This window comes from Mirounga angustirostris, unplaced genomic scaffold (genome assembly GCF_029215605.1).
Source record: "Mirounga angustirostris isolate CCGP_5_RB_7025 unplaced genomic scaffold, mMirAng1.0.hap1 SCAF_6, whole genome shotgun sequence".
Taxonomy (NCBI): Eukaryota; Metazoa; Chordata; class Mammalia; order Carnivora; family Phocidae; genus Mirounga; species Mirounga angustirostris.
The window spans coordinates 108263838-108281758 of NW_026991714.1; the positions used below are offsets into that span (position 1 = coordinate 108263838).

General features: G+C 52.9%; 1 protein-coding gene across 5 annotated transcripts in view; it reads left to right on the forward strand.

Annotated features, from left to right (window-relative positions):
* The window catches only part of TSPAN14 (tetraspanin 14), a 54531-nt gene that overhangs the window by 32380 nt on the left and 4230 nt on the right, over window positions 1–17921 (forward strand). For 4 of the 5 annotated variants that reach the window (XM_045878212.3, XM_045878213.3, XM_045878210.3 and 1 more), the window contains exons 3-7: window positions 9793–9843; window positions 11649–11795; window positions 13521–13691; window positions 15627–15752; window positions 16840–16884. In XM_045878212.3, the coding sequence (XP_045734168.1) occupies window positions 9793–9843; window positions 11649–11795; window positions 13521–13691; window positions 15627–15752; window positions 16840–16884 (540 nt within the window). The remainder of the gene's footprint in view (window positions 1–9792; window positions 9844–11648; window positions 11796–13520; window positions 13692–15626; window positions 15753–16839; window positions 16885–17921) is intronic. The other variant, XM_064594902.1, reaches the window with a different exon arrangement.

Consider the following 17921-nt stretch of genomic DNA (forward strand, 5'->3'; position numbering starts at 1 on the left):
TAGGTGAGCAGAGAGCCACAGGCCTCTGGACTCTTGACCAGAGTCGCTTCAGGTCCCTTCCTTCAAAGCCACAAAGGCCTCCCATGAGTAGGGTGACAAGTCGGGAAACTTTTAAGAGTGAAAGAGAGGTTATTAAGAATTCGGCCAGAACAACAGGTGTATCCCAGGGCTGTCCCAGGCACACCAGGACATGTGGTCACCCTACCCAGGAGAGGCAGAGCAAGTCTGACATGGAAGGAGTGAAAGGTCAGTCCCCTCCCCCTGCCCCCAGCACCTTTGTGGGTAGAGGGTCTAATTCTCTTTGACCTTATGGTGTGCCTCCTTTGATAGGGGACTCCCCACATCCTGCGGTGAGCTCGTGTCTCTGGATCACTCTGACTGATCTAGAAATGCCCTTATTTGAGCTGAACTCTGTGCATGTAACACCACATCCCAAGGCCTGACACCCCCCCGACCCCCGCCTCAGATCTCAAATGCAATTTCTCTGCTTCTGTCTCTGCGTAATTAGTGTAATCAAAAAGGAAAGTCTAGGGCTTTAATCATGAATGCAGAGTATTTTCACTTTCATTGCTGAGAAATGGTACCTTTTTCTCTTCAAGTTTTATTTAACATACTTTTGTAATTGCATGGAAATTCTCGAAGACTACACAAGGCACCCCAGCTTTGCCCCGATCCCTCCCCATGCTCCCATCCTGTCTTCAGTCGCACACGCTTTCCCATCTCTGTGAGAGCATCCTTGCAGTCATGAGGTCTGCGTTCTCATGTCAGCATCCCCTAGCATAGAACATTCTAGGTTGCCACATAGTTTTCCTGATTGTATTTTTGGAAATTCCCGTATTGGAGATTTCGGTTGTTTCCAATTTTTTTACTATCCTAGATAAGGATGCAGTGATTAGTTTGGTGTAGTACAGATTTCTCCCTTTGGTCAAGGGAGGGAAATTATTTGCTGGGATAGAGTCCCAGGAGTGAGACTAAATGGGTCAGAGAGTGTGTATGTTGTTTTGACCTGGCTGACATATTTATACAGTCAAAATTACTTCTCTAGAAGGGCTGCCCCAATTCATAGGAAATAGACCGCCTTATCTCCTAGGGTGTGTGTGTGTATTTTTCCACATTTGCACTTGCCAAGGCCGAGGGCAGGGATTGCTTAATCAGGGATTCCACTAGAGCGCCCTGATGCTACTCCCTGTAGGCTTCAGCTCCTGATCTCACTTGGGCACGTGGGAGGCCGGGATCATCAGCAGGGATTTCTGACGAAGGGCTGTTCACAGCGCACTGTGATCATTGCCCGGTGCATGTGACTATTATATGCTCCCGGGGTGGTGTCAAGTCTGGGTACCTGGTGATGTGTATAACTCTGCATCCTTCCCTAGTAGATAGCTGGCAAGGCCCAGTCTACTGATTGGTCTCGTGGGCACGAGTGCCCTGTTCCCATCTTGGTTCCCATCTTCCCACCTTCTTCTCCTCTCTCTCGCTCTCTTTTTTTTTTTTTTTTTTGCTCTAGGGAGGTGTAAATATCACCTCTATGGAGGTGTAAATTTGATAGAATAATACCCACTTCCAGTGTATAGTTCGATGAGCTGACAGCTGTATACTCCCATGTAATCACCGTCACCCCAGTGAAGACGTAAAACCTTTCTGTCCCTCCAGAAACTGTCCTGTACCCCTCTGCAGTACTTCCCTCCCACCCTGTCCTCAGGCAAACCGTCCATCTGCCTCCTGTCACTCTGGTTAGGATAGACTCTTGGATCTGACTTCGTTTAGTGTAGGTGGTGTTTTCTCTGTTGTTCTGTTCTGAATTCCACTGATACCTTTAAAGACTTTAAAAAGTATTTTTAAATTTTATTTTTGAAAATTGTAGTAAAGGGCGCCTGGGTGGCTCAGTCGTTAAGCGTCTGCCTTCAGCTCGGGTCATGACCCCAGGGTCCTGGGATCGAGTCCCGCATCAGGCTCCCTGCTCAGCGGGAAGCCTGCTTCTCCCTCTCCCACTCCCCCTGCTTGTGTTCCTGCTCTCACTGTCTCTCTCTCTGTCAAATAAATAAATAAAATCTTTAAAAAAAAAAAAAAAAAAAAAAAAGAAAATTGTAGTAAAGCATACAGAATGATTTAGAATTGTCGTCATTTTTCGATGCACAGTTCAGGGGTATTAGGTCCGTTCACATTGCTCTGCGGCTGTCACCACCATCCATCTTCAGTCTGTTTCATTGATTCCTGCTCCTATTTTTTAATTATCGTTTTTAATTTTTTTTTTTTTAGCAAGAGAGAGAGAGAGAGAGCATGTGTGAGCATGTGGGAGGGGCAGAGGGAGAGAGAATCTCAAGCAGATTCCCCGCTGAGTGTGGAGCCTGACACGGGGCTCGATCTCACGACCCTGAGATCATGACCCGAGCCGCAATCAAGAGTCGGAGGGTTAACCGACTGAGCCACCCAGGCGCCCCTACGCCTATTTTTATTTCCTTGATTCTACTTTGGGATTACTTTGCTTTTTTTCTAGCTGGGTAAAATAGATTAGATCATTGATTTTAGATCTTCTTTCCTAGTATAGGTATTTGATACTCTGTGTTTTTTGCATCCCACACATTTGATACATTTTCATTTCATTTGGTGAAAATATCTTGTGTATGTGTACTCTGTATGTAATGTGTCCTTTCTTCTCCCTTCTGGCTCACTTCAACAGTTTCTCTTTATGACTGGATTTCAGCAGTTTTATTATAATATGGGCTGGTGTGGTTTTCTTTATTCTGTTTGGGGTTCATTGGGCTTTTGGGATTTGGGGGTTTATAGTTTTCATCAGATTTAGGACCACTTTGACCATTATTTCTTCAAATACACACCTCCCCTCCCTTTTTCTTCTCTGACTCCTTGTTGTCTCGTGGGTCACTGAGGCTCTGTTCAATCCCCCACCCCTACCCTTTAGTTCAAATAGTTTCTATTGCTTTGTCTTCAAGTTGACTCATCTTTTCTTCTATAGTTAGTGTCTAATTGCTGTTAAACCCATCTAGTGAATTCTTCATTTCCAGTGTTGTATTTTCTATTTCTAATAGTTCAATTTGGACCTTCTGTTTTCTATTTCTTTCCTCATTATGTTTATATTTCCTTTTAAATCCCCAAGGCTGTGTACAATATCTGTTTTCATGTCTTAGCTAATTCTACCTTCTTTGTCATGTTTGTGTCTTTTTCTGGTTACTGAATATTTATCCTTGTTATAGATCACAAGGAAAAGTAGATTTATTTCCCTTCTTGCCTATCTAGTAAATTTTTGTATTTTTGTAATTTTTTTATTTTAAGGAGGCTCCATGCCCAACTGGGGCTTGAACTCACAGCCCTGACATCAAGAGTCCCACACTCTACCTACCGAGCCAGCCAGGCGCCCCTGTCTAGTAACTTTTGGTTAGATGCTAGATATAGTTTTCCCACTTAAGCATTCCTCCTGTTTTGGTCAGCTCAGGCTGCCATAACAAAATACCACTGACTTGTTGACTTCAATGACAGAAATTTAATGTCTCACATTCTGGAGGCTGAAAGTCAGGGATTGGGGTGCCGGCACGGTTGGGTTCCGCTGAGGCTCTCTCCTTGGCTTGCAGATGGCTGCCTTCTTGCCGTGTCCTACATGGCAGAGAGAGCTCTGGTCTCTTTTTCTTAATAAGGCTACTAATCATGGAGGCCTCACTCATGACCTCATCTAACCCTATTTACCTCCCAAAGGCCCATCTCCAAACACCATCACATTGAAAGTTAGGACATCAACATACAGATTTTGGGGGACCCAACATCCAGTCCATAACACCTCCTTAACAGTATGATGTCTTCTGAATCTGGCATTTTTTGCTAACTATTGTGTGTGAGATTCATTCATGCTGTCGTATGTAGTTGTGGATCATTGGTTCTCACTGTTGTATAATAGTCCATTGTGGGGATGGATCATTTGAGATTTTTTACAGTTTTAGGCTATTTTTTATGACCTGTTCAGGTACTTTAAAGACAAGACCAGGTTGGAGACCTGAATTATAGGGATGCTGGGGGGTTCGTGTGGCCAAGCTGAAGGAAATCCTGTCTTTGGTCTCTAGGTCCAGATGGTTTCAATGTGAAAGTTCAGCGCAGGACTAGGCCGACTGCGGCTCACAGGCCTGGCTCTCGGCCGGGTTTTGCACATACAAGTTTATTGGAACACAGCCCTGCCCATTCGTTTACGTATTATCTCTGGCTGCTTTCCTGCTATAAAAGCAGAGTTGAGTGCTTGGAGCAGAGATCATCAAGCACAAAGCTGAAAATGTTTACTATATGGCCCTCTACAGAACTGTCAACTGCTGGCTTAGTATTTTGGTTTTCTCCCCACTGTTCCTCACTGAACTGTGCCGGCAATGGTAGAGGCTGGGGTGAAGGTGGGGCTGAGGCTGGGTTGGGGTTCCTTCTCTCTGTGCCTGGGGAGCTGCCTCTAACCTCCCTTGGATGACTCTGCCCTTCCTCCTTCCTGTCAAAGGCCTTGACACAGTAATTCCTGGGCGGGGCTTGGTGGGGGTGGGCTCTCTGTTATCTGGAAACTCAGAGACATCTGTGGAAACTGCCCCGAGTCCTCTGGGTAGTCCTTCCCCCTCCTCACTGGGGCCCCGACGCCGTGTTTGCTGGCTGTGCTGGAAAGGGCACACATGCTTCTTATTTTCAGAACCACCCTTCCGGCAGGAGGAAAAGCTGGTGTGTGATAGATAGCTGTGTGACCCTGCGCAAGGCACCATCCTGCCCTGCACTTCGCTTCCCTCTGTAAAGAGGAAGCCGGGCTCCAGTGTCCCTTCCGTCTCCCAGACCTTGCAAACTCCCACTGAGAAGTGGCTTAGTTTGGACTCTTTGAACGTGGGACTATTTGAAAGTGGCATTCCCTGTACTCTGTAGGGTTCAGAGTGGCTACAGTCTTGAAGGGCGAGGCTTCCTAACCCCGACAGATATCTTGAGACTCACTCTCAGCCCCCCGGGCTCTCAGGGTCAGGTTGGGTCTAGAGTCTCTGCCCTCTGGAGTCCTTTCTGGCCAGTAGTTTGAGTTGTTGGCATTTCAAGTGGCCACAAGCTCTCTGGTGTTTTCTGAACTCACCAGGTCTAGAGTTAGGGTTTCCTATCCTGGAAAGTGCCTGGACCATGGGGTTGCCACCCTGGCATGATTTATGAAGGCAGAGCTTAAGCCGTGGGAGGTGTATAGGCCTTTGCAGATTACCGGCCTCCAGCTGCTCAGTTTTGCAGATTGGCAGACTGAGGTCCAAGAGAGGGATGGTTTGCTCAAAGCCACAGGGTGAATTAGAAACAGAGCTGAGGTTCTGTTCTAGCTTCTTCCAGTCTGTCCTGTTTTCTTTCCATCATTCTTTCTTACCTTACTTAAAAAGCCTTCAGAGGCCCTGTTTCCCTAAACTCTACTTCACTGTTGTCCCTGAGACCCAATAAAACAGATGCCTCTGGGAAAGAAGAACTTTCTCTTAGGACAAAGGCTGGAGCTGGAAGTTATTGGGGGGGTGGGGCACAGAGAGTCTAAAGGCCAGCAGATGCTGGTGGCATCTGGACGGCCCCTCAATGCCTCTGCTCCCCTCCCTTGCAGGAGGACAGGGCTCCCTTGGGCCGGCTCCATGCCCTGGGGTAAGCATGTCACTTGTGATATACTTCCTTCAATCCCTGCAACCCTCCTATGACCCAGGAAAGGTCATTCCCATTGTGCAGAGGAAATCATAGGCACAGAGGAGTTCCTGGACTTGGCACGAAGTCCTGTCACCAGACAGTTGCAGAGTGGAGACTGGAGCCAGGACCAGCTGACTTGTGCTGAGTGTTCAGCACTACTCAGGCCTTGAGTTTGGCTTTCTCTTGGGTTTCCTTCTGGTTTTCATTCTGAGACTCCCATAGGCAGCCCTGTGAACGTCAACCTCTGACAACCAGGGGATTTGCAAGAACCAGAGGCCAGTGGGCGCAGAGCCTGAGAGCGTTGCATTGCTGCTGCTGGTTTGCCTTGAGCTCCCTGCAGGAAGGCCTCTGAGGCCTGTAAGAATTGCCCAAGTCCTTTTTTACACACCCCGAAACGAAATCTTGCAGGGGGCCAAGGCCACTGAAGTATGGGTGATGATGGGCTGCTTCTGAGCTGCTTGGTTTTGGAACCCTGCTCCTGTCCAGCCTGGCCGGTATCCTGGCCAGGTGTCTACACTTCCGTTGTCACTTGAACCTGCTTGGGTGAAGTGCCCCAGGCTTGCTCTCGTGGGGAGTGGATTCTGTGTAGCTTCCAGCCCAGAGTGTCCAGAGAGGACCCCTCACCTTCCACAGGGGGCCTTTGCCTCGGGGGGAGGGGTCAGTAATCTTTACAGTGACGCCCTGCTTCCTGGCCACAGAGTGGGCCACAGAGTGACCCTTGCCACCTGAGGACATGGGTCGTGGGCTTCAGAGTTGCACAGCCCGAAAGCCCCTTCTGCAAACTCCCGTGCCGTGGGGCCCCGTGCCTGCCCCTTGCGGTGGGGGGCTCAGGCAGCCGCTCGTCTTCCTGGCCCGCGTGGCTGCCCTGTGGGGGGTGGGATAATGTGCTGTCAGGAGGGTCAGAGACACCCGGTTTGGTTTGAACTCTGCCACTGGCTAGTTGTGTGCCTTTGGGCAAATAACCAAGTCATTCTACATCCGAGCTTTCCTGTTAGAAAAAGGGGGTAATAGTACCACACACCCGTGATGGGGTGTGAAGGGGCCCTTTAAGCGTAGGAGGTGTTGAATGCCGGCCTTGGCACCCAGGAAAGAGCGGTACCACTTGCCATGGTGACCACAGTGGTGTACATACCTGATGGTCCAAGGCCGGCCTCCCTTTGGGCTTAGTGGGAGTCTGGCCCCATCCTTTGGGGAGGGGATTTAATCAGGTCATAAAAGACAGACAAAGGAGGTTACTCTGAGGCTGGAAAGCACCCAGCTGAACTGTTGCTCCCAGATGGTTGGCCGCCAGGGACAACAGCCCAGCCCCACGGACCATCTGCCCCAGAGAGATCCAGGGGAGGGGGCCCCACTGGAAGCTGGGTGAAGCTGGCGAGTGTCCCGGCCTGGCTCATTCACGTGGCTGTTGGGGGAGCTCCCAGACAGCCCACTTCCCCTGTCTGGTCCTCCCTCAGTCTTCTCTTCTCTAGAATTGGTCCCCAAAGTTCCTGCCTTGGGCCAGTGTTCACTGAACCCATGATCGGACATGTAATCCCCCCCACCCTGCTGGTTCCTGTCTTTCTGGTGCAAGTTCACTTTAGTTCTTTCTTTAAAACCAAATGGAGGGCGCCTGGGTGGCTCAGTTGGTTAAGCGACTGCCTTCGGCTCAGGTCATGATCCTGGAGTCCTGGGATCGAATCCCACATCGGGCTCCCTGCTCAGCGGGGAGTCTGCTTCTCCCTCTGACCCTCCCCACTCTCATGCTCTATCTCATTCTCTCTTTCAAAAAAATAAAAATCTTTAAAAAAAAAAAAAAAAAAACGAATGGAAAAACCCATGAGCCCTTTTCTTAGTGCCCAGTTGTTGTAAGAGAAGGAAATCTGGGCTGCAGTGGGAGGGAGCTGGCCCTGACTCAGCCAGGGGTCTCAGAGGGGCAGGATTCTCTCACCATCCACCGTGGTGCCAGATGGGAGGTGGCTGTCATCGAAATCGGTTAGGAGGGGCTGCAGTGTTGTTGGGGACACTGGATGAGGCATAGGGAGGGACAACTTCCAGGACAACCTCCTGTCCTGATCCTGATGCCTCTTTGTAGGGCGTGACCATGGACCTGGCCCAGGCTGGGCTTTTGCTTGGCCCCCATTTGCTCTGAATGTATTTGGAGGGCATGAGGTGTAGGTTTTCTCATCCAAACAACCCAGTGAGGTGGCCGTGGTGCCATTTAATGAGAAGGGCAAGAGTTGGCAGGGGCTGGTTGGGGCTGGGAGAGCAAGGCTCCATTTGGGGCCATGTGAAGACTGAAATGTTGTCAGCTATCTTCCGTGCACAAGTCAACGTGGACATTAGGTATGGAGGTTTGGATTTGTGGGTCAGCTGTGTAGAGATGGTGTTTCAAGCCATGTGAATTATAGCCTCATCTAGAGAACCTGGGGGAGGCGGGGGAGGGGTCCTGGACAGAGCAGTGAGGCTCACCAGCATATAGAGGTGCCTGGGGGAGGATGAGCCAGCAGGAGAGGCTGAAGAGTGACCAGTGCTTTGTGTCGCCAAAGCTGAGCGCCTCAGCGCAGGAGAGAATGACTAGCTGTGTCTGGTCAGATCAAATAAACAGAAAAAAGACTTGATCTCTAGCTCTGGCAAGAGGCTAAGTCGTTGGGGACCTTGAGGAATGACGGGGAGGGAAGTCTACCGGATTCAGTGGGCAGTGATTGGTCACCTTCAGGCTTGCCTGCCCTGCAGTGTAAGACGCTTGGGGAAGGAGAGGAAGTGCTCATGCACCCCATCAAGAAAAACCAAGGCCTTTAGCCACTAATTAAATCAGCAGAGGACCACAGAGTTGTAAAACCAGGGTGGCATCGCCAGACCGCGTGTTGTTCCCTGGAGTGGAAGCTGCAGCAGCGTCGGGGCTTTGCCTGCGTCCTCAGTGCTGGCCGCGGAGCCTGGCACTTAGGAGGGCCTCGGGCAGTATCTGTTGAATGACTTGGATTCTAGGCCCTTCTCCTCCACTGCTGGGTGTTTTCATCTTGGCCCTCTTGGGCCCATGTTCTGCTTTGTAAAGTGGACGGATCAGGTGCAGGCAGGGCTTCTGTGGGAACCAGCGGTCAGGGGTCTGTGAACCCTCTGCAATCCCATCCCAAGTATTGGGCACGGAAGCATTCTGTGAAGGTGGTTTGTGATTCCAAAGAGGTTGTGATCTCCTGGGGGCTTTCTTTGAAGGGCCTCCCCTTCCCACTCCAGCCCCCCCAGGGCCAGTAGTGAAGTGAGAATATGCCTTGGAGAGGTGAGTCCTAGACAGACCTGTCCCCATTATTTACCGGGAGGTACTGATGAATGGCAGGCAAATGCTAGCGTGGTATAAAGAACTTAAACGCAGAAAAACAGGCAGCTTAATTTTCAGAGACCAGGTGTTTTGTTTTATATGGAAAAAATCTCTGGTTTAGAAACCTGTGTGGTGTTTGGGGGGCGCTTTCGGTTGTGGTACAGTGAGGCAGCCTGGTTCCAGTGGGGTGGAGGGGTGCACCTTTTCTGGGGTGAATGCGTTGTTTAGCACAGGCCTATTTTAATTCAGTCACAAATAACCCAGTAACCAATAACGCCAGAGCACACATGGGCCCCATGTGGAGCGGAGGTGCCCAGGGCCCTGGAGAGAGGCTCTCCAGCATGGGGAGCCTGTGAATGCACCTGGGGGGCTGCCACAGAGGGTCATGTCTTCTTTATACCAGATCCTGCACTGAAGTGAGTTCAGGGGCTTTGGGAATGTGGAGGAAACAGGGCAGGGCAGGAAACAGACACATCACGATGTGTCTCTGACTCCATAGTGTCGAGGGCAGCCTCTGCTCTGAGATCTTCCTTTCTGCTCTCTGGAGCGTGGGGGCCATTGAGTTTGTCCAGATGTTCAGGGAAGGTAGGTGTAAGTTACGCCAAACGCCTGGCCATTCCTTCGCTCTGGGGTAGAGTTCGCGTCATCTGCAGGGACCGAGGGCTTGCCTTGCCGCTGGCCCGCCTGCACGGACATGAGCCAGGAGCGTCCCTTGACTAGCAGTGTGGACGTTCCTCCAAGAAGCATGTTCATGGTGCTGGTTTCAGACTTAACTAATTCTCTCCCTCTCTCCCTCTCTCCCTCCTTCCCCACTTCTCCCCTTCCCTCCCCCCTCCCCTGCTTAGTTGGCTGGAGTTGTCTTCCTTGGAGTCGGACTGTGGGCATGGAGCGAAAAGGTAGGTGTCACTGTTAACCAGCACTGGGGAAGCATCAGGTCTCCGGGAGCAGGTGTGTTCAGCTTTAATTGCTCCTTCCAGACTCCTCCCTGACAAGCATTCTTGCATGGGGTAATGGTTTGTAGCCATTGGTCGTCACAGAGCCAGCTCTGGGAAATAGTTACTGAGCTTGTCGTGAGACTTCCTGGGCCCCTGGGACTGGCTCTGCTTCCCTGTGGTGGGGTCACGGCTGGGCTGGGCTGGTTGGATTTTTGAGCTCCGGGGAGTGTGGAGAGCCCTCTCTGCTGTTCCCAAAAGCCTCAGACGGCCTGAGGGCTTGTCTGCCCTTGTGTCCGGGGTGGGCCTGGGGCCGCCTTCTGCTCCTGTCGGTGCCTCTGGGAGCGAGCACCTCCCTGCTGAAGTTCTTGTCCTTCTGAGGTCGGGGGCAGGGCTGTGTGACACGCCCCCTGGGCGCCCTTCCTTACTCCCCTGTGAACCCCCTTGCCCAGCCTGTGCAGGAGAGGGGAGGTGGGGAGACCGGGCTCTTCCTGCCCAGAAGGACAAGGGGCAGTGGACGCTCTGAGGAGGGGACCGGACTCGCGAGCTGTTGAGCCAACATCTGCTCCGTTGGTGGGTGCATGCTGGGGACGCAGAGCTGAAGAGGACCCTCGCTACAGGGCGGGCGGAAGAGGGGACAGAGAAGAAACAAGGCAGAACAAGGTGCCCTGGGCCAGGCAGGAAACTGGGAACTAAAGCATCGTGGAGCCTCAGGCCCCGGGACCCTCTCTTACCTTCAGTGGAAGCTCCCTCTGGTTCCAGGAGAAGGAGGCGGGAGCGCTTAGACCTGTGGGCTTTCTTGCCATGGCCTTAGGAGCTGAATAAGGCCCGCCTTGGGGTTTAGGCATCTTCAAGGTAGCCTGTGAATCCCTAAAGGGCAGGAGCTGAAGTGCAATGTCGCTTTGTCCTGCGGACAAACCCTGCAAGCCCCTGCAAACCGTGACTCATATCGCCACCGTGTGGCCATCTCTTGAACGGCAGCAGCTCCTGCTGAGCCCTGAGCGGAGGCCTGGCTACCTGGGAGCCTGGGAGCCGTTGGGTGCTGGGCCGGTGGCTCCTTTCTCCTTCCTCCTTTGAATCCTGTAGAACTCCTCAGTCGGTTTTGGTTCTCCCTAGCCACATGTGACTGTATGTATTTAAATTAGTTAAAATGAAACATGAGTTAAAATTCAGGTTTTCAGTTGCCCTCAGGTGCGCAATAGTAATGGGGCCAGTGGGTACCATTTGGGACAGTGCAGATATAGAACACCTCCCATCATCACAGAAGCTTTTATGGACAGTGCTGCCTTCATCTGCATGGCTGTTTTCCACCAGGGTGTGCAAAGTGAAGCTGTTTTCAGCTCAGGATAGTGGGCTTCTCCACAAACTGAGTGCACAGTAAGCTGCCACATGGCCAGAGGTCAGGGTGAGGCTCTGGCCCTAAGGTGCCCTCCACTCCAGGCCTGGCATAGGGATCCTGCAGTCTCCAAAAAAAGTATGGGTTCTGCCTGGGAGGGACTCACAGCCAAGGTGCAGCCCAGGATTGCTGCATGCGAGGGCCCTGGGAGCTGAGGCGGGCAAGGATCTGTGGGCAGAGAGGCCCCTAAGAGGGCAAGTGGGCAGGGGCCATGCTCTGTGTTCTGGCCTGGCTGTTAATGAGAGGGCTGAGCCTCAGAAGACAGGTCCCTGTCCTTATTTTAGCTCTGGACACAACCTAGCGCCCCGCGTCCCCCCCACCCCCCAGGCACCCTTGACTCCATGAGGCTGATGCTTTCTCTTGCCTCTTTCAGGGGGTGCTGTCTGACCTCACCAAAGTGACCCGGCTGCATGGAATCGACCCTGTGGTGCTGGTCCTGATGGTGGGCGTGGTGATGTTCACGCTGGGGTTCGCTGGCTGCGTGGGGGCCCTGCGGGAGAACATCTGCCTGCTCAAGTTTGTGAGTAGCCACAGATACAGGGGCGGGAGGGCTGTGGGCTCTGCGGGGCGGGCTTAGCCCTTATCTGGCCGGAGAGGGTCGCAGCTCTTACAGCCCCCCCCACCCCTGGGCCCCAGCAGTGCGGGGAGGAGGCTGCCCACCAAACGGTAAGGTTTCAGGAAACAATTAGCTGAACCAGCTCTTCATCCCTGGAAAAGCTGGGCCCCTCTGGTTTTCAGCTCCTGGAGGGAAGCAGCCAGCTCCTCTCCCCCTCCCTTGCCTCTTATTTCCCTTAGAAGTTCTAAAGGAATTGTTTGTTTGCTACTCACCTTTGCCCTTCTTTTTTTTTTTTTTTAATTTTTTTTAAAATTTTTTTTTTTTAAAGATTTTATTTATTTATTTGACCAAGAGAGAGAGATAGCGAGAGCAGGAACACAAGCAGGGGGAGTGGGAGTGGGAGAGGGAGAAGCAGGCTTCCTGCCGAGCGGGGAGCCCGATGTGGGACTCGATCCCAGGACCCTGGGATCATGACCTGAGCCAAAGGCAGACGCTTAACAACTGAGCCACCCAGGCGCCCTCACCTTTGCCCTTCTTAGCTAAGATCAAAAGACATTGCCAGTAAAGTTAGGAAACCATTTCCCTCCTCCAGGGTGTGTGAATGTACTGGGATGTGCAATGCAGAATGCTTAATTTCCTGGCAGAACTGCCAGTTACGAAGAGTTTGGTTTTATATTTAGATACAAATTCACGTTGAAGTGCATTCAGTTAAAATTAAATAGCACCTGGGGGGGAAAACACATAATCATGTTTTGCAATATATTATTTGTTGAATTTATTAGATCAAGCCTTCTCTTCCCCGGGCTTAATTTAAAAAGCAAAACATGTGGTGTTGTTCTTTTTTTTTTCTCATTTTTTTTTTCCTCTTCAAAATATATGTAGTATCTTCCTTCTGTGTGAATGGAGGTTGCGTTTTGGAGGGCCCTGTGCGTATGTATGTTTGTGTGTGTATGTGGGTGTTTCCCCTTGTCTTATTCGGAGACCTTTGCCTGCCGTGGCCTCGCTGCTTAGAGCACAGGGTGACCAGTGGTGGTAATGGCCAGGAGAACTCACTCACTGCTGGCCGGACGTCTGCCGGATGGGAGGGGTGCGGCTGCGGGGGGCCCTTGCAGAAGGCCACCACTGTGGTGGCCAGGGGCGCTGTGCTTCTACAGAGGTCTTGACACGTACACAAGGACTCAGATGTCCTGCATGAGCTGCGTGACCTCAAGCAAGTGACATGCCTGAGTGGTTTCCTTGTCCCTAAAGTGTGGGTGACAGTAGATTTCTAGCAACTTGGCTGGTTGTGTGTGTGAGGAGAGTGGTCAGATACTGTGTCTGGGCCCCAGGCTCTGCCCTAAAGGAGCTGATGGCCTGGTGGGGTAGGTTAGCCGTTCATTCCCGGAATGGGGCTTGTTGGGGAGGGAGGCTACCTCACAGGAAATGGGTGACACAGTGGCTTGGAGCTTTCTCGTCCTTTCACTCATCTCTTACCAATGATGCTGTGATGTGGATGGGGGTACACATCTGCATTTACAGATGGGGCGGGGCTGCCAGCCAGTAACATGGGGTCCCCGGGGGCTCTGGCACTGGTCTCTCAGGTGTGGAGCCCACCCTATGTGGCAGGCACCGATCCCGGGTCAGATGAGGTTTGGCCCCGCCGGAGGCCGGAGGTCTGATGACTCTCAATCCCATGCTTGCCACATGCAGTTCTGCGGTACCATCGTGCTCATCTTCTTCCTGGAGCTGGCCGTGGCCGTGCTGGCCTTCCTCTTCCAGGACTGGGTGAGGGACCGGTTCCGGGAGTTCTTCGAGAGCAACATCAGATCCTACCGGGACGACATTGACCTACAGAACCTCATTGACTCCCTTCAGAAAGCCGTAAGCACCGCCGGCGCTGGCCTCCCGGGTAGAGCGTGGGCTTCCCTGGCCGGGGACGCTGCTCCAGCCTCAGCTAGCGGGGAACCCGGGGCGTCCCTCCTCAGCACAGCAGGTAGCGGGGAGGCCGTGGGAGGTGCCGCTCCCGCCTCTGGTCAATTTAGCTTTGCCCGCTCGTGGTTGCCTGGCTGTGTGGGCGTGTTCACAGTGTGTCCTCCCCCACTTGCATGGGGCAGGCGGTCTAGCTGCCCCCGCGGCCACCCTCCCCCTGGGCCCAGATCTCTCCGGTCCCAGCCATGCAGGTGGCCGCAGGTCCCCAGGCACTGTGGGTACCCAGGGGCGGAGCGTCTCCTCCCCCCAGCGTGTGACTCACTGTCTGAAGCTATTCCTGTCCCCTTCCTCCCTGGGACCTTTTCCCCTTCCTGTTCGAGAGGGCAGAGCTGCCTGGAGGAAGCTTCCCCAGATGGGGAGGAATGTGACCTCCCTGGAATATGTCCCCAGGGGGCTGTCTAAGCCATCCCAGGCCTTGGCTTTGACTCCATCTGGCCCCCATCTCCCCTGTGTGCGTCTGCACCTGGAGGCTTGGACCACAGCCGTCCCCGCCCTGGGGGGGCCCACTCCCCGCCACCGGCTGGGGCAAGGCCGTCGTGTGATCCGTCTGTGCATTGCCAGAAAACCTCGCTTCCTCAGGGACTGCATGTGGAACTCTTGGGTTCTGAGAAGAAAATAAGCAAGCAAGCATTAAAAATAACTCTGGTCCGCTCTCATGTTCACGAAAACTTGTTTACCCTTCTGTCGGGGATCCGGCCAAACCCACTTATGTGACCAGAGACGCTGTGTCGTAATAGTGACCGGCCCTCGTCTGCGACAGCCCCATTGCTGCCACTTCCTCCGCCCCTCACTGAGCCTGCCGGCGGTTCCCGTTGTCCCAGCGCCCGCTGCGCCCGGGTGCTCCTGCCCACACCTGCCTTGAAGCCAGGGCGCTCTCCTTCAGTGCCACCTTTCCCCTTGAAAATACGTTCTCCAGAGGCACTTGGTAAATTGTGGAGATTCCTCACGCCGAAATACTCGGGAATCACGAAAGCAGCTGGAACAGGGCAGGGTAAAGGAGGGGCATGGGATTTTATCTTAGAAGTGAAAGAAGACAACCAGGAATCCTGGTCATGTGTTTATTGTGATCACGGCCACAGCCACGTTAGTAGTCAGGACAAGGGTGAAAACGGAGTCTGCTCCTGCTCTGGGGTGCCCTTGACATCACTGTGTTGTTGTCAGTGTTTGGCTGTTTTACAAGTTTTAGATGAATGGTGATTCTCTTTGCAGCTACACCAGATAATGGGGGGTGCAGAGACCCCAGGTTATGGGGGGCAGAGCTATGATTGTGTTACTGCCCACCCCGCTCACAATTCTGGCCTTGGGAGTTAGACGTCCAGCAGCTGTGTTTTGTAAGGAGGCACCTAAGGGAAGTAAGGCCAGCTTGGAAATTTCTCTGAGAGGGAGCCGTGCTCACAGCCCACAAGGCGGGGTTCTCGGGGGCACCAGAGAACTGTATCAGAGGTACTGAGTGGCCTCCGAGGAGGGTGAGGAATCTGCTCTGGGCTGAGGGGAGGGGAGGAAGGGGAAGCTCCAGGGGGAGGAGGGTCTGGACCAGAGTGCCGAGCCCCAGCGGAGGCCAGGGGGCACTGCGGAGCCAGTCCTGCCTGCTGGACCCGGCGGGGGTGGGGGTGGGGGTCATGGCCGAGTTTCCTGGTTTCCTTCTTAAAAGGCTACCCAGGTCACCATGCTCAGCATCTCTGTGCATGCAGGAGGTCGGTGGGGGGCCTTGATTTCTCTGTGTGTACGTGAGCAGCACTTCCTCTCGTGTCCCCGCTCCCCTGTGGGTGGTCAGAGCCCTGGCTCAGAGCCGGAGCCCCTGACAGCTCTGGGCTTTCATGATCCCAGAACCAGTGCTGCGGGGCATATGGGCCTGAAGACTGGGACCTCAACGTCTACTTCAACTGCAGCGGTGCCAGCTACAGCCGCGAGAAGTGTGGGGTGCCCTTCTCCTGCTGCGTGCCGGACCCCGCGGTGAGTCGGCCTGCCCCGGGGCTCATGGAGCAGTTCCGGACTCTGGAGGTGCCGGGCTGCTTCTCTTCGGGCCACCCTGTGCTCCCTCCGCACACCACCGCCCGGTTCCTGCAGTGCCGAAACCCTCTGTGTGTAAATCCCAGGAACGGTTTTGCATGATCTGGCCTTGCTCTAGTGTTCTGGGTGAAGCAGGAGAAAACCAGTCGTGTCCCTCCCTTGAGGGGCTCTCACGCAGGGTGCCTGGACGAAATGCTAGAAACGTGGTGAGCCCTGGGCCGCCCTCTTCACTGTCCTCTGGAGAGAATGCCTAGGCGGTGGGGGTACTCACCGTCTGGGGTGGTGGAGGATTCTCGCCTTTCTTCTTCACCTGTTCTCATTCCCAGCCCATGGCTCAGGTCCCTGGGTTCCAGAAACGGGGCTCTTGGGGTGACCTGCGAAGGGGCACTGAATGTTTGCTAGAACTGTGAGCCCTTTACAGCTGCGGTACTGGGCCCCGGGGCTCCGAGCAGGCCCGCTCCCCAGCCCAGGAGAGGCTCGGGTTTGCTGCGACCGCACAGCTAGGGCCTGAGATCCCCACTGTGACCGTGAAATACTGAGCGAGCGGAACTTGCATCTCCCAGCGCAGACACTAGCGAACTATGACCCGTGGACCAGATCCAGCCTCCTCTGTGTAGGATCTTTGAGCCGAGAACAGTTTCACCCATTTTTAAATGGTTGACAATAAATGAAAGGAAGGATAATATTTTGTGATAGGTGAAAATTATATGAAATTTAAATTTCAGTGTCCATAAGTGAAGTTTTGCTGAAATATGGCCATGTGCATTTGTTTATGCATCATCCATGTCTTCCTTCATGCTCCAAGAGCAGAGTTGAATAGTTGCTATGTAGACAGGTCTCCCTCACACACACAGCTGGCCAACCTTTGTCCTAGTATGAAAGGTTAGTTGGCATCGGGATTAAAGGATGTGAGCTATAATGGAATTTGTACAGGTGTTTGCTGATGTTTGGTTGGGACTTTTCTAGAGCCTTCCACCATTGGCTTCCCAAGAGATCAAAAATGACCAATTTTTTCCTGCTTTTCTTACAGCAAAAAGTTGTGAACACACAGTGTGGATATGATGTCAGGACCCAGGTGAGCACCCGATGCATGCAACTTTGAGTTCATCAGGTTTATTCCCTGTGGTCCAGCATCCTGATTTAGCACAAGTGCAAATTGGAGTGGGTAAGACTTGAGTCTGCCATCTAAGCTGGGAGCGAGCTGGGTAGGAGCCGCTGGTGGCAAGACTCCCGGGAACAGTGAGGGGGGTGATTCCCAGCTCTGTGAACTGCAGTCACAAAATCTAGCAGTTACTGCATTAGTGGAAAGAGGTCAGATGAAAGTTTCGGGAACAAAGGCTGTATTTTTAATGGCTCCTTGGAGTCCCAGGAGGTGTCTGTTCTCTAGGAGTTCAGGATGAAGCTGTAGGAGCGTGTGGCTTGGTTTAGCTGCCATATGGAGGCGGGGGTGACAATGAGCAGGGAGACAGGTCTTGGGGCGGGAGAAAGGCTCAGTCCTCCAGGGCTTTCTTCAGGCCACAGGGGGTGTGGGAGTGAAGAGAAGTGAGTGTCCCCCTCCCCGCCAGCACTGCTCGGTGGCCTTTGGTGGTATGAGTGACTGATGTTCTGAAGGAGGGAACTTGGGGAATCCACGAGTACCCCTCCTGTTGACCACAGACATCAGGGATGTGTGCCTCCGGTTTGGGAGGCCCAAAGCCCTTCTGCAGGGACCTCCGTCAGTTGCATGGGACGGGCTTCCACCAGCATTGTCCTCTCATTGCCACTTGCGTTAGATTCTAGGGCTGTCATAACCAAGTAGCACAGACTGTGGCTGAAACAATGGAAACGTCTCTCCTCAGAACTCTGGTCAGAAGTCCGACATTAGGGTGTTGGCAGGGTTGGTCTGAAGCCTCTCTCCTGGGCTTGTAGGTGGCTGCCTTTTTCTGTGTGTGTGCCCACCTCGTCCTCCCTCTGTGTCTTTTGGTGTCCTGATCACTTTTTTTTTTTTTAAGATTTTATTTATTTATTTGATAGAGAATGAGAGAGAGAGACCATGAGAGGAGGGAGGGTCAGAGAGAGAAGCAGAGCCCGATACGGGACTCGATCCCAGGACTCCAGGATGACCTGAGCCAA